The 16,834-nt window shown below is 42.8% G+C and overlaps 1 protein-coding gene across 2 annotated transcripts in view; it reads left to right on the plus strand.

Moving 5' to 3' along the window:
- The window catches only part of LOC144823038 (uncharacterized), a 203,833-nt gene that overhangs the window by 162,084 nt on the left and 24,915 nt on the right, over positions 1–16,834 (plus strand). For both annotated transcript variants that reach the window (XM_078681181.1, XM_078681182.1), the window contains exons 10-11: positions 1,375–1,460; positions 6,046–6,182. In XM_078681181.1, coding sequence (XP_078537307.1) covers positions 1,375–1,460; positions 6,046–6,182 — 223 coding nt within the window. The remainder of the gene's footprint in view (positions 1–1,374; positions 1,461–6,045; positions 6,183–16,834) is intronic.

The raw sequence follows: 16,834 nt of genomic DNA on the forward strand, positions 1-16,834 counted from the left end.
CTGTGTGTGTCAGGAAAAGGCAGGCTGAATGTGATTGGTTGCGGATTTCGATTATGCAGATTTTTAAAGCAGTGAGTTACCCAGGATCTGCTGAGAATGCTTTATTTCAAAGAATGTGTCTGCCTGTACATCTTTAAATAGTTATTTTGTGGTGTTATACATCCCTATGTTTTTGTTAGAGTTGGCGATGTTGAAACTTTTCTTACTGTATGTAAGAATGGTTTTTACTTTTTCTGTCCATGTGAGCTGCAGTCGTTTCTATCAACACCATACTATCAGAGATTATTACCATAATGCTAAACTAAAGAAATGAGTTTCTATAGTTTGTGGCCTTCGCAAACTGCGAGGAAGAGTTTTAACTTCCGAGCGGCGTGTTTGACACTCTGCATTACATTTCCAACAGCGCCCAGCTGCTGGTGAGCATTGCAAATAGCACACGTTCTAGTTCATAGCCCTCAGCTGTGCACTCTAAGAACTGTCAAGTCTCCCGCAAATGACATTTTATCGCGCTGCTCGCATTTTTAAAGCAGCGGTGGCGCAAACGGTGTTGCAGGGAGTGCGCGGTAAATACAGCTCACTGCGCGCTTGGAGTGACCTCTGTGCGCGCCCGCTCACCCGCGCAGCTTATTGGGAACAGTGGTGGTGATATATGTACTCCCCCAATGTCGGAATTTGATGCTGCTTTGTCTTCCTCCCAACCTGACGTTTCCTCCGCAGGAATATAGTTGTTTTGTATATATTTTGGTCTCCTTTCCACCCCCCCCCCTCTACCCCCCCCCCCCAATTATTGATTGCACTACTGCTTGATTCCTCTATGTACCCCCCCCCCCCATGGGCCACGTGATGACACGTTTTAATGTACTGCCTTGTTTTGTATTGTTCTTTTGTTTTCTTGTTTTAAAATTAATAAAAAGTTTTTAAAATAAATAAAGTATGTCAATTATCTATAACTACTTGTTGACCAAAATGGAAACATAGGGTGGTAATAACACAAACAGCATGCAGAGGGAGGATTGCCAACCACTCACTCAGGAGGAAGGTCTTTCAATAGATCTGTTGCAGTCTCCAATGACAGAGTCGCAGCCACCCTTGAAGTTGACCTCACATGACAGACATGCTAACCCAGTACTTCAGCATGTGACTGACACTGCTATGATACCCTCCCCAGTAGCTAAGATTGAAAGCCAAAAATGTAAAGTTCTGAACACATGATCATGTACATGGCAAGTCAAAAATTTAAAATTTCAGGACACAAGACCAGCCTGAAAAATTTGAAAACACTGTGCCAAATGAGCAGCTGTTAGAGTCGCAGTGGAACATTCAGAAGACGCGCCTTATCGGCTCATCTGATTGACTGTGATATTCTTGCTGCAGGTCCTGGGTCCTTTTGCTGACAGTCCAGAGTTGCTGTTTGGAGACTATGCGCCTGTGCCTGATCCTCGGTATATCTCGACACCCAGGTAAGGCGGGACTCTGTTTTATACACTCTGTTGGAACATTCTGACGTCAAAATGGAGGAAGCGCCAACTCTTCTTGCAACAAACAGTGACCCACAGAGGAAGAGGTCTCAGAAACGTTAACAGTTACCTATAATTCACGATCTTATGGCTTAGACAGCAGAGGCAGCTCTTCTATATTCGTAGGGCCGGGGTGTTAATCAGGGTACAGAGGACTTACATGTTCAGACGACAGACAGTACTGAGAACAATAATCATTTCACACTATCATTAAATATCCCTCCTCCAGTTCAGGTGAACGCTAAAGACCGACCTCCTCAAGAAACACTTGACAAAGTGCAAGTTTCCTAAATAGGTGCGTACCCCTGCCTTGAGGGCCTGAGTGCATGCTGACTTTTTCTTTGGCCCTTGCATTATGTTTATCTAGCATGAGCACAGAGGCCTAGGGCTCTCCCTGGCAGCGCTAAGTCAAGAACCTGGTCTTTGAGTAGTCTGGCCGAGCTCCAGGGTCCCCAATGTGACATGGTGGCTCAGGGATGTGAGGGAATGGTGCATGGCCAGAGAAATACAAATGAAAATGGCGAGGCGTGATGTTAAATTTGCTGAGGTTATTGACACATGGTATGCACTGTCTTAATGAGATTCTCCCCGGATGAGTACCTGCTTATATGTATGTCAATAAAACTTATAAATACATTTATAATTAAAGAATCTATTTGGTGACCTGGAAGGGCACACAAAGCATGTCCTCGAAACAGGCATACGTCTATTGTCCAAGCCCTGGGTAAACGTATAAAGCAGTGTGCGACGGTGTGCTGAGTTTTTGTGAATCATTGGCGTGACCAGATCTTTCTCTCTGTGTCAGGGGGACTGCTGTCTACTGATGCCTCTTATGTAAAGTTTGGATGTTATGTGAACTTCAGATCCATGCGCTGACATTCTGTATGCATGTTGAGTGTGGTTATGTGCAGTGGGTGCGTGGCACATTTATGGTAGTAGGACTCTGTATGCTGATGCTGAGAGTACTGAAACCAGTGGGATCCATTTTAGATAGATTCTGGTTTATCGTTGCGCAAAATGGATGGTAGCTAGCACTTTCCCAGACGATTGAAGTATATACACACCGTTCCTGTCGCTGGAGGCTGGGGATGCAGAGGTGAGGGAGTCATGACACCCTAAGAAATTCAACAGGGGCCCCGTAAGCAACGAGCTGCTCATTCGTTCATCCTGGACACTACCATATGGTGGCTGGTAGGTGTGAGACTGTAGTTAGGCAGGGCCAGTCCTTTCACCGTCATGGATTATTACTTCAGTGAGACTGATGACAGCCAGCTGCAGTAGTCTCAAACTTCATTGTACCTTGGTTTTGAATACTCCAGCTTAGAGAGAACCTCATTGCTACCTGCTGTGAGAGCCACTGCCTTGCACAAAGGCTGTGCCTGAGGAACAGACAAAAATGACATTTGAAAGAGAACCAACCCAAACCAGTTCTGAAAACCTAATTTGATCCAAGCCACCCCACTTTCTTCCAGTTCTATGTTCTTTATGTCTGAGGACAAGCGTGCTCCAGAGCACTTTCGGAGGACTGCCGTGGGACCAGGGCTGGTTTCTGCTTTTCAACCAGACTCCCAGAGGTGAGGGGGCATCATCTGAAGTGTGTGCTTGCTGTTGGAGGGACTTGAAAATAACTGTGTGAAATCTGCACCCTTCCTGAGAGCATGATGCTGCCACTGCTGATTTTGGAGTTTGGGATTTCTTGTAGCCCCCAAAGCAGAAGACATTCCAAAGAGACACTCAACTGGCGATGACCGGTCCGGAGACAACACCTGCCATCCAACCGCCCTTGTGTGCACACATCCATGGGAGGCTGCTATTGTGGAAGACTTGCACCTCGGTGTGAGCTGAACATTTAACCCGTTCGGTGGCCAGGTCGTAGCCGTTGCCCCCTACATTCCAAGAACCACCGCCGCAGGGGTGAGACCATTGCATGCATCTGTCGCAGACTGTCCTGAAGTGGATCTACAGAGTGCAGGTAACTGCGGTTGCTAACTGTGAGTGGAACGAGAGACAGAGGAAGCAGGATGAGTTCTTCCAAACAAACTTGAGGATTTTAGAGGGTGAACTTGAACTGGTGAAGGTAAACAGAACTGTGCACATCTAAACTGTGGGGTGTGTTGAGTGAACTGCATCTGTGCCTAATCACTGCCTTGCCCCATGTTACACACCAGGGATTAGACACCAGGAAAATCTGTTGATTGGGGGGGGGGGGGTTGGTGGTACCGAAAGGGTCACGTTCCTCTCTGAAGATCGCAAACAGGATTATAACTTTGTCTCTGAGAACCCTAATTGCAATGTGAAGTATTACGTTGTGTGGTTAAAAGTCTTTCTTTGTAGCCAACTTTGTTTAGTCGGCTGTTTGACTGTTGAGTCTTGAGCTCCTGCTCCCCACACTACCTCCCTGAGAAGCCCTTGACTGCTTACCCTGACTACCGTGAGTCAAGTGTAGAAAGGGTTAGATATAGTTGGATGGACCCCAGTACACCAGTGGCAAAGGACCTTAACCACCACAGTTGGAGTCCAGTAGGCCCTCACTGCCCTGTGGCCTCTCTGAACACCCCACCCCACCAGAAAAGTAATTGCTGATGTATTAAAATTTATGGGCAGAGTTCCTGCATCCAAAAAATGGCTTTACAGTTCCACCGATTCTCTACACATGTGGTGTTCAAATGACAGAAAGTTCAGAAGTCGTCAGTACTGTACGATTTTCGCTTAACATAACAATTTTAAAATAAAGAAAGCAATGCGATTTCAAACGCTGCCTTGTCGATCACAGCCTGTTTACTAATGCAGAGAGTAAAAATCAATATTGATACAGGCCTGTGACTGCCTGCGTCAAATTTTGAAACAGAGCTTCAATGACTATTTTATTTTGAGGTTCATAATTTGAAAAGTGATTTTTTTTGGGGCTCAAATATTCAAACTAGCTGAAATTTGATCTTGGACTGTCCTTTCTGTTAACTATTGTGTAGCCTGAAACCAAAATGGCTTTTAAATTGTCAATAAAATCCTCCAGCTTTATGGCACATACATTATCTGGAATTAAAACATGAAATCCAAAATCAAGAGAAGATTGATGCATTTTTCCATAGTTTCAACTTTGGACCATAACTTACATTTACTTACTGCATCTTACGTCAGCAATAATGAACATTCTTTTTCAGTTTGTTGCAAATATTTTTGGGTATTATATTAAGGATGCTTCTAAATTTGAAAACAACCAGCTCCTATATTTAAATTTGAAAGCCATAATGTTTGAATTAAACAGAAAGAAAGCTTTGTTATTTCATGTGTGATATTACGTGAGATCTTGTGTGCGATATCATCAGCAATGTTCTGGGAATGAATAGTCTGATCTTTTTCAGTTCGTAATAATAATAGTAACATGTTTCGTGTATAGCGTTGCAAGTCACACACATGCCATTTATGTGCGCTGTAAATGGAAGATGTCACTATTTAGTTTGTTTTGTAGCGTATTTTGACAGTTATAAGTCATTGTTGGCTAGGATGGAACAAAACCTGGAGTTTTTTTTACTTTACTACAACTTTCACTAAATGGCAAGTAACTTGGACTCACCCTGGACTTCAACCTCACCTTCAAGGAACACATTGCCAAAAGACACATAGAGCCGATGCCAGTTGTCTATTCTAAAGAAATGAAATCTGTTTCTTTAAGAAAGCAACTTTTAGAACATGCTGTTGTACTGATGCATCTGAACGGTGGTTAATGCCCTGCACAATGGCCTCCTAGAACCCATCCTGCCACCCCTTAAGGGCAAACCACACACCACAGAACATCTCAGCTAGGGCCTGAAGAAATATGATCACATTATCCTCATGGAATTCCATAAGCGCCACCAAGCCGCCCCTCCCTATCCTCAAAACCATCCTCATCATTTAAAAAGCCATCATGACCAGCATTGCTGCTTAACCCACAGACAAGCTCACCATCTCCGGTGGTTCTCAGCACACCCGCAGCCAGGACACCATCAGACTGCAAACTAAAAAGTGTAAACAATGAAAATCAGGACAGCAGGTCTATTCCATTAATGCACCCAGGATCTGGAACAACATCCGCTTAGCCAATAGGACCTCCCCAACACTGCTCCAAATTAGGAAAGAGCTGAAGTCTCTTTAAAGAACATTACATCACAATGCATTAACAGTCCACAAACCAGCCACCTCTCCTACCACTCACTGAGTTTATGCTTGTCTATGACCCTCTACAGCGCTTCACTACCTTTTGGCTTCGTTTGTGCTTTAAAATGCCACATACATAATGAATGTGTCAGGCGTTTCCAGGATGTAGTGTGTCATGTCTTCCTGACATATGATTAACTCTTTTTCAGTCCAATGGGCCTCTCTGAGGCTGGTACCCTTTGGTCATTCTCTATATTTCTTTGGGCCAACCCACCTACCCTGACCATCTCGACAGGGTGATCAGAAACCTCAAAGTCTCCCCTCCATGATTGAAATATACTTGTTCGTAAATAATAAACTCTCTTCAACATGTGTTCCCTTTCTTACACAGGAAAGGATTAGAAATGCTGCCAGTAGAAGTCAACTATGCTGCAGGGTGTAGTGATCCTCGCTGCACAAAGTACTCCCCTGCTGAAGTAAAGGCAGTGGCACAGTCGTCTGACATAATCATCGTGTGCCTGGGAACAGGTGAGTCCAGTACAGCTGGCACTGTGCCCGAACATAAAATCAAGGGAGATGGAAATGGAGATGGTGATTTGGAATTGTACATGTGGTATGTGAAATTTGCAAAAATCCATAACTAATAATAATAATAGTTATATTTGTAAAGCGCCTGGTTACACTGAGGCCAGTGTGTCCCCGCGCTACAGTAGCAATAAAGACAGCAGCAGCAGCCAATTAACAAAAAAGGTGGTGCCACAGGACTCATGCTTGAGCCCTACACTCTTTAATATCTATGTGGCCCCCCTAGTCAGGATTATGAGAACTTTTGGTTTCATCCCAGTGTCATATGCTGATGACACTCAGCTCCTCTTCCCTTTTAAATCACTCACCCTTGTGGTCAAACAGACCTTCTCTGAAGGCATGAAGGCAGTCTCAGAGTGGATGACCTCGAATTTCCTACAGTGCAACGTGGGAAAAACAGAGGTCATGCTCTTTGGGGAAGCCAAAATGCTGTGGACCCCTGATTGGTGGCCTTCCGATCTAGGCTCTGCCCCTAGCCCTAAACAGGTGGTGAAGAACCTGGGGGTGCGACTGGACCAAGATCTATGTTTGAAGGACCATGCAAATTACACAATAGGGTCCTGCTTTCACGTAATCGGATTACTCCGTAAAGTGTTCCCCCTACTTCCAGATACTACTAGAAAAACTTTGATCCAGGCTCTGGTGCTCAGCCGCCTGGACTATTGTAACGGGCTGCTGGTATCGGCCAATGAGGGTGTACTTAGCAGGCTTCAAGTGGTACAAAATACTGCTGCAAGGTTGGTTCTAAATGCCCCTCCCAGATCCCCTGCTAGAAAAATTGCATTGGTTACCAATCCGCCAAAGGGTCAAATTTAAGACCTGTTGTGTGGTCCAAAAGGGCCTGCATGGGCTGGGTCCCTCGTATCTGGCTGAAAAATGTATTCCTTATAACCCAGCCCGCACCCTTCGTTCCTGCAACCAGTTGCTTCTTCAAGTCACTTTGGTAAAAAAGGCAAGACAAGGTGGTAAAGCCTTATCTTCCATTGGTCCAGCACTATGGAACAACCTCCCTATCTTTCTTAGGCAGTGTACGGACCACTTAATGTTCAGGAAAAGGATGAAAACTCTTTTATTTCAGTCTTAGTCTCTCACCTAGGTCTTAGCTCTCTAATTCCATCTTCACGGGCGTTGGGCGCAGAGATACTCCTTCGAGAGTCGATTCAAGCGCGGTACAAACCCACAAACAAACAAATACATAAATAAATAACAGAACAATAATTAAGGAGCCGGAAATAGATGCGTCTTCAGACCTTTCCTGAAGACTATCCTAACTATCTAACCATAAGGATGTTGTCCGCAAGACAACATTGTTTATTTTGGTGGTAAGTCCCCAGACTGCCCTGACCTTAAGTTTTGTCCATTGAGTGGGACACGTGCTGACGAGGTGGCTATTTTCTTTCAATATGACTGTGTCAGACATTGTCCAGAATAGTTTGTCAGACTCTAAGACATTACGGGCATATATGAAAGTGAAGTGGCGGAACGATGCGTAGCATTGTTGGCTTAACACTGTGCTCCACCACTTCTGAAACGCAGGGCTGCACGGTATTTACAAGAATATGGTGCAGCCCTGTATTTCCCCCTGCTTTGGTGCTAATTACAGCTGCCTGGCACCAACGGAGGCACTCTTGCACCATAGTGCAAGGGTGCCTGCGTTGACGGGAAGGATTGATTATGCGCCAGAAGGTGTCCCTTCCTGCACATAAACAATCGGAAATGGCGATTTGTAACTTAGAAGTTGCAACTCGTCTTTTTTTTTTTTTAATGATTGATTATGTGCAGGAAGGGACACCTTCCTGCACATAAACAATCAAAGACGTTTTGCTGTTTCTATGTGTGTTGCACAATACAGCACATATAGAAACAGCAAAAACTATAAGAAATAAAGCATTTCTCCTTGTTTCGGCAGTGTAAGACAGGTTTTCCCTGGTCTTAATTTTGACGCAGCCCCATATTTACGCCACCCTTGTAAATATGGGGCAACATCAAAATCAATGAGTGTTCTGGTGGAATTCCCACCACAACACCCATTGCCAGCCCCTTTCTCGCTATGTATAGCGTGAAAGGGTGCTTTATTCACAAGGCGGTGTTAAGCCACGTTAAGTAGCTTAATGCCGCCTTTTGAATAATGCGAAGCCCCTATCACCACAGGAACGTCACTAAAAGTGACGTTCCTGTGGCAATAGAGACTTGAAATTATGCCCTACGTTTTAATAGTGAAAAACAAATCGACCTGTGTTTTTCATAATTCTGCCAAATTGCATTCTGCCCAATTATTGGCCAGAATTTTCAATTAAGAAGCAGATTTGCCTCTTGAGACCTGGAATAGCAAATATGTTAACACCAACCCCTTATTGTACCAAGTGAGTGTAGCAAGTGAGTCTGACCACCTCCACAAAAAATTTGAGGGACTAACTATTCATGTCTGTATAAAAAACTATACATGTACCCTGATTGCTGTTTTCCAGCAGGATAGCTGATGATCCCTCTATCCTTAAACCCCTAAAAGCAGCCCACCCAGGTCCTTATACTACTGGAGCTTTCCCCTTTGTCCTGTATGGCCAGTTCAGCCCTAAGGTTTTCCCGCCCAATGAAAGACTGTGGTGGAACGGCATCGTACATTATGAGTTGGTGTTGAGAGGCCAGTGTTAGAAATTATGTGGTTTGGGGTAAGGTAAGGCTAAAAGCATTTTTTCTAGATCAAGAACAGCCCAAGGAATGGAATGTAAGTGGGCTTAAACTTAAGTCCACGTTTTGCCCTGACTCTGCTAGTATGCCAGATGAAGTGATACTTTTTGAGAACCAGGTGCTAAGGGAGTTAGACGAATTGAATAGAAAGAACATTTCCTATAGATCTAATTTTTGGAAAGAAGATCAACAAGCTTTAATGAGTCTAGCTAAGAACCCCCTAGCAGTGATAAAACCTGCCGACAAAGGCGGTGGGATTGTCTTATGGGATAGTGACGATTATGATAATGAAGTATTGAAACAGCTGAATAATCCGGCTCACTATCGGAAAATAGATAATAGCCCCGCACCTATGCTAAGAGCAAAAATTTTACATTTGACCACTGAAGCTCTTGACTTAGGATATCTTGGCAAGAAGGAATATGAGTTTTTGAACACTTCGGATCAAAAGATACCTATGATCTATGTACTTCCGAAAGTGCATAAGGACGCACATAATCCTCCGGGACGTCCGATTATCGCGGCATGTGGCTCAATGCTGGAGCCGTTAGCAAAATACATCGATACATTCCTGAAACCATTTGTTTGTACCACTAGGGCTTTCGTACGTGACACGATGGATTTTATACAAAAGGTGGAGGACTCGGTGTTCGAAGGTGACCGACAGTTGTTGGTCACCTTCGACATCGAGAGTTTATATACCAACATCCCTCAAGATGAGGCATTATTGGTTATGGAGATGGTATTAGACCGTAGAACTAGACCACACCAGGTGCCCACGACATTTATCATAGAATTGGCCAAAATCTGTTTAAAAAACAACTTTTTTACTTTCAAAGACTCCCTCTATTTACAACTTAAGGGAGTCGCGATGGGGTGTTGCTTTGCACCAGAGATTGCCAATTTGGTGATGGACCAATTTGAGGAGGTGTGTGTCTTTGGTGTGGCGAACCCATTTCGGCACTTGTTGTCGAGGTGGGTTCGCTACATCGACGACATATTCCTCATCTGGAATAGTAATAATGAGGAATTGTCCCTTTTCCATGAGTGGCTTAACTCATGTTCACCTGACTTGAAATTTACAATGAATGTCAGTAATGATAAAATCAACTTTCTTGATGTGTGGATTTTCAATGACGAAGGAACCTTAAAAGTTAATTTGTACACTAAACCTACTGACCGGAATACTCTTCTAGAATTCAGTAGTGGTCACCCAAGGAGCATCAAAGAAAACCTGCCCTATGGGCAATTTTTGCGCATTCGGCGCAATTGCTCCAATAAAAATGACTATTTTGATAATGCGGATATCCTAATGAGTAAACTTTGTAACAGAGGATACCCTAGAAAATTGGTTAGAGCAGCACTCAAACGTGCATGGTACACACCCCGAGAAAGTCTACTGACACCCAGAGACAAGAAAGATGGCATAGCATTGACCTGTGTACTTACATTCAACCCCAAAGCAAATAAGGTCAAACAGATCATTTAAAAAAATTGGAGACTAATAGATCATTTGAATATTCCAAAACCACTTTTTGCGTTCCGTAAGGGAAAGAATATAAAACAACATTTAGTGAAGGCGAACAGATTGTTGTCAATTAAAAAGGACACCAGGAGTTTGTTGGGACTACCACCTGTGATCGGACACTACCGATGTATGAATTGTTCTGTGTGTTCCAACACCAGGGACCTAAAAGAGATTGAGATTAATGGTCACAAACATACGATGCGTACCTTTTCTAATTGTAACACCAAGAACTGTATTTATGTAGTGACCTGTCCCTGTGGTCTGGCCTATATTGGTCAGACGACACAAGCAGTCAAAATGCGTATTGAGCAGCACAAATCACGCATAAGATGCAAGTACATTGGGGCCCCTCTAGTACAGCATTTTATGGAGGTTAATCACAATGAAGAAGAGTTGACTTGGACAGTCCTAGTGACTATCCTAGCAAAAAATAAAACGGAATTAGAGTCCAAATTGAACCGCACTGAAGCAAGATTAATAGAGAGATACCATACTTCTGATAAAGGACTGAATGAACGTGATGAAATTTGGGCGTTGATCTAAATCTGTACCTCGTTTGCTACTAAGCCCAGTGATTTGTCTATTGTTCAATTCTTCAGGTGCCGATTAGTATATGACATATACCATTGTAGTAAGTATAATGTCATCTGATTGGCCTGTACATTGATTTCTGTTGAGACTTTATGATGTATATAGAGATATAGTGAATGTTACATTTTACACTTGAACAGTCGGTATCTTTCAGAATACTGATGTATTGATGTTGAGCTACAGGTTCCTTGTGTTTAGTTTAGTCTATTAAAATGGGAACCCTATAGTGGAAATGCAGTAGCAGGATTCTGTATTAATTATTGGTTATTATATTCCTTTGTCTTTTAGCTTGTTGGATCTAGCCACTTGGATTATTTAATTATTTTTCTTTTCGATTTTATTTATTTACTTTGTTCCTTTTTAGTGTGGGGATGTGTGTAGTTTGAATGAATGCGGGATACTTGAATATCTGAGGCCAGGATATGCATTGTATGCTTCGCAGTCCCGGCCCTGGAATTTGCCTTTCGTGTTGGAGTCCTTTTTTAGTGTTCGTTGCCGACCTGGCGGATTTGCTGACGCTTTAGACGCGTCATTTATATGCGCGCTAGATGTCTCTCTCTGCTTCGCCGGAAAATGAATAACGCCGAGGTGGACTCGATTTGGTCGTGACCTCCACATATTTGAGGTATTTGTACCCTCCTCTCGACCTTCCATGTTATGTTTACTTTCCCTCTGGCCACGACATGAGATTAGTTTCTTAGAATATCAGGTATGACAGGAGTGTGGCTCTGTGTATAATATACGAGTGATTTCGTTAGATAGCTGAGGTATATGGACCTCCGTTATTACTTGACTAAGAGTGGTTGATTTTTGAGTTGATCCTTAGGGTGATTGTTATGTAGAGAAGTCAGGTAGGGCCATGACAGACGGGAGATTAATAGATCTATTCACCCTTTTTGTTAGTTTATGGTTCTCTCGAGTTGAGGGATGGACAGACCCCACGGACTAGATGCTTTCTTGATTAGAATTGGGAAATACATAGATATATGCCTATATCGTTTTCAGTATAGCTGCACTTGTCGACTTATGTGACTATGCATGATATGTTAATTCTATGCAGTTTCAGTCCCACGTATGTAGAATGATTGTAGTTAGAAGGATGGGGATGGTTATAGCAATTCATTATTCTTTTTTCTGTTTCCACCTCGACTTTTGGATTATGACGGCAGAGAGACCGTGTGACTTAAGCCACGTATGCTGAGAACCAACCTTTTTTGCCAAGCGGACATATTGTATATATAAGGTATGCTCTAGTAATAAACTCTTTGTGTCTGAGGCAGACTATAGTAGTCACAGAAATTGGATGTTGTTGTCCCCTAGTTAATTTGGGCCGCGACTGATTGGGTTGTTCTCTACATATGTTCTCTCCAGGTATTATTTACAGTACCTGAGTTAAGACGGTGGTCCCCACCCCACCCGTGTGGGTGGCATTGTGGGATCACCAGGTATACCGGACCTAGGCGTGGCCAGGACCATCAAGATTAGGTATTTATTTTCCTGTCTTTAGGGGTGTGATTCCTGCTATTACCATTAAGTTTGAAGGCACTGGGATTGATTGCGGGATATAAGGTGGTAACATTTCTTCCTTCCTTTTCTTCTGTTACACTTGGTGAATGGCCACACTTATATGTGTAGTCGAGGTGTGGTTTGTGTGCACTACATATGAACGATATCACTTTTATTAATTTCTTGCTTCAATCTGGAGCTGTTTTGAGCCGGGTACTTTTTCTCTGCGTCTCGTGTCACTCACTCTTTTGACAGATCCTACTGGTTACACTGCATTTCCACGCGAGGGGGAGTGTAGGTTATTATTATGTTGTTGCAGCCAACTATATGTTTTTTAGTATATGCACCTTTGTGGGCATAAATTAAAGTTGTTTATTGATATATATTTGTGATCACCAGAGTACCCATGTCCTGATGAAGCCTACATCATCTGGCTGAAACGCGACCGCGACTGCGTCGACACCTTTCCTATGGAGTCCCTTGTTATAACTTAAAAAGATTTGATTTGTTTCTGTTGTGCACCTATACAATTTGAGATTGGGTTAATGGTCTAACCCCCTGGTGCTTTTGTTTTGGGACTTTCATTTTGTTGTGCACTCCTTTGTAAAGCAGGAGGAGGCATTTATTCAAATCTGTGTATATATATATTTGTATATATCTGTTGAATTTAGGGTACAGATAAATGTTTGTCGAGATTGTATATGTCTTCTATATTTGTATATAATGTATATGTGATAATTTGTATATAGATTGTTGATTGTCGTGCTTCCCTAGATGTCCGCTCATATGTGTGTATATGAATTTTCTTACATATGTGTATAATGTTCTATTTGTGTTTCACAAGATAATTAGATGTTTCTTGTTGAAAAATTAAAAAAGGATTAATCCCTTCAGTACCCCCCTTTTTTCTACTTCCTCATCCTTGGATGTCTCCTGCTCAGGTACGGGAGGGTTAAGTGGGCAGAACCCCTTACCATTTTTTACTTCTTTGGGGTGGGGCAGAGCAGTTTCAGCGATGAAAGAAGATACAAGTTAAGGGCACCTGTGGCTGACCTGACGCAACCGACTCCATCCCTACCCGAGCAGCCTTACAGATCCACCAGTCTTTTGGGAAACTTGAGGCTTTACCAGTGGCCCAGTCTGTTTCATTTTAGTATCGTATACGAATATATAGACTTTGACTGTGATAAAACAAAATGCCATACAAATATTGATAAAGCCAGAGAAAATTATAAGGCGTTGACAAACTATTATTTAGGGTTGGAGATATTGAGGCATAAGCCCCTGACCCTCATAAATTGTAATCGATGCATGATAAAGAAAGGCTGGTCCAACCCGAACTTTCCCTCACTATGCGCCGGCTTACTGGGTCAAAGTTGAATAAGCAAATGTTTACTTCCTAAGTCAAAATATGGGTGAATGATGTTGGACCTTCAGTGACTATGTCCACATAGAAGGGTTTCTCCTGCACCCAGGACCCACAAACTAGACAATGGGAGACACCACCTTCCAATTATTCCATTTATGAAACATGTGAAAAGTAAGTAAAACCTACTAATATCAGTAGATGTCCAGAGTTTTAGAACTAACTGTGCGTATGAGAAGCATTACATCACTGTCACACAAATAACATGGAAGACAAATACAGCCTTGTAAATAACTCCATTAGAACATGCCTGGGGGAAACTCGCTTATAGAAGAATCATTGAATTCCCAGAAAGGTTTAAGCCTCCGAAAGAACACAGAAGGGCTTTGTCTTCCATATTACTGACTCTTCCCCCGAGCTCAACTCACTTTCTTTTCAGGGCCATTAGCCAGTCAGTAGGTCCACTAATTTGCCTGCAAGCATGTCCACATGCTAGACCATTGGTACTCAAAGTACATGTTAAATACACAGGCAAGCCTATATTTAAAGGTTAATTGAAGTTAAAGAAAGGAAGTAACTAGGTTGTCCTGCAACTCTTAACATTAGGAACACTCATTTTAAAGCCATTTGCCAGCCAAAGAGTAACAAGCATTTGCAATGCAATAGGTCTCGCATTTACGCAAGTGTGAGCTATTGACATTGCAAATGACAATGCCTTTTATTTTTGGTTTCATTTTATTTAAAACATAAATAAAAAGCATTGTCATTTACAATGCCAATCGCTTAAACTCTCGTAAATGCGAGACCTATTGCATTGCAAATGCTTGTTTCCTTATGTTCTTACTAGTGAATGAAAGGTGGTAAGAATTGTGCCTTAAAATGCGGAGATTTTGAGGAAAAGAGGAGAAAAATGTGAAAAGAAAGTGCGGTTCTTTTCCCACTTCCTCCTATTTAAGGGTGGCTGAAGTTGTTTAGTTATAGTGTGAGAACAGATTTTTAATCCGCCACCTCTGAGGTGGTGGTTTTATGTTCGAAGAATATAGCCAAAAGGGCTATTTTTGAAAAGTGTGTGTTTGGCTGGAAAAGTGGCTTAAAACTATTTGAAAATATATCAATAACGCTTTACTTCAGTAAATAGTGGAACAATGGGAACACATATTATAGAAGAATGCCTCCCTAGCCCAAGCCCTACCTTGCTACCATTTCTTCTGTTTTATATGTAACCCTTGCCTGTTATTTGTGCACGCTTGGGGAAGGCCCCAACACTCTGCAGCAGGCACGCTGACTCACTAAGCTACCACACCCGCACATTATCGATGGTGAAATGGAAACAAACTGAAAGACGTAACGAGGATCGCTGTGGCTCCTTCAAACTATCAAAGGAGATTAGAGCTCAATCTAGCAAGCGCATGAACCCCGTGGGCTATCTCACCAGTATTATAACCAGATTTTCTCGGTGCTCAGACCTCTGCAGGGGGTGCTGCAAGCCTAAAAGCTATTTTAGAATACAATCTTTCTATGTGGGTAATTAAGTACCTAAAGCACAAAAAATATTTGCCAATGGATTGGATCAATAGGTTGAAACAACTGCCACTGAAACCTGCAGTAACTTGCAGTTCTTTAAGAACTCCTTTAATGACCGCCGTTGACGTCAGAGCCAACGTGCAGTAATACAATATGCTCCTTCCCGTCAAAAACCCCTAAAAGGTGATACATCGGATTTATACAGTAACCGAATAGGACAACAATGCCACATCCTCGGTACACACAGACTCCCAAGGGGTTCCTTTTTCGCAAATCACCAACTCCCCCACGCTTACCTCACAGGCTACCGGCTAATATCGTGAAGTCAATCCCTATCCGGATTAATTTACTCCGCCCTCTAAGTGCGTTTTCACACGTCCAGCCCAAAGACAGTCCGCTGAATGCAAATACAGTGAAAAGGTGCCCAGCAAAGAGTACAGGGCTGCTTGTTAAGAAGTCGGCCATTTTGATACATAATATTTTCTGTGTAACGAGTACGGAACGGTAGTGTATATTAAAAAAGCAACAAAATAAGATAATTAGAAATTACACATTTGAAACAAGGTGGCTAAAAATCAATTTTAACCGATATAAACGACAACAATATAAATATATATGAAAGTTCAGCTATAGGTTTCGGTCATACAGTGTAGGGCGCTCATACAGTGCTGACAGAATTGATGGTGATGAATAGCGTTAGAATAGGTTGGAACGGTGCATACAGTATAGAGGGAAACCTAAAAGCCTCTAAAATATAAATATATATACACATTTTAATTTCGTAGAACCTAATATAAGGGAAAATGCATCGACAAACCTATGAAAGAAATGTCACTCTTCTACGCTTCTTTTCCAGTACAAATGTCTGGGAATGTTGTTCAACCGCAGAATCTTCATCGGGTACCTGCATCGTATAGAGCGGCATTGCAACATGCTAATCCTTGTATGTTTATGCGCAGCTCCTTTTCTGGTCGATTTCATCACTGGCTTCGCTAGCGCCACGTCTTTAGTAGCTACCATGCGAAGGTCAGGCAGTACGCCACTTTGCCGGATTTGGGTTGTACGTTCATTTCATATTGACTGAATAGCCTGCTCCCTCTCGTCCGTGTTGCAGAGAATCAAAGATATACAATAGATTTGCCTGCCATTGACTATAACAGTCTCTCTGATGGTGACTACGCTTCCGCACGTGTCACGGCGTCCGCAGGCTTGTTGTGACATCACGGCTGTAAACGGAAGGAAGCGTATCAGGTCGCTACCATGTTGGTAAAGATGGGCTGGGCCGGCTGGTGGTGCGAGACGTCTGTCAACGGTTTCAACCACAATAACACAAGCCGTGAGCGTGCACTCTCCCGAACTTCCGGTCTTGGGATGTGCACGCTCACGGCAGTC

Source organism: Lissotriton helveticus, chromosome 3_1 (genome assembly GCF_964261635.1).
Source record: "Lissotriton helveticus chromosome 3_1, aLisHel1.1, whole genome shotgun sequence".
NCBI lineage: Eukaryota > Metazoa > Chordata > Amphibia > Caudata > Salamandridae > Lissotriton > Lissotriton helveticus.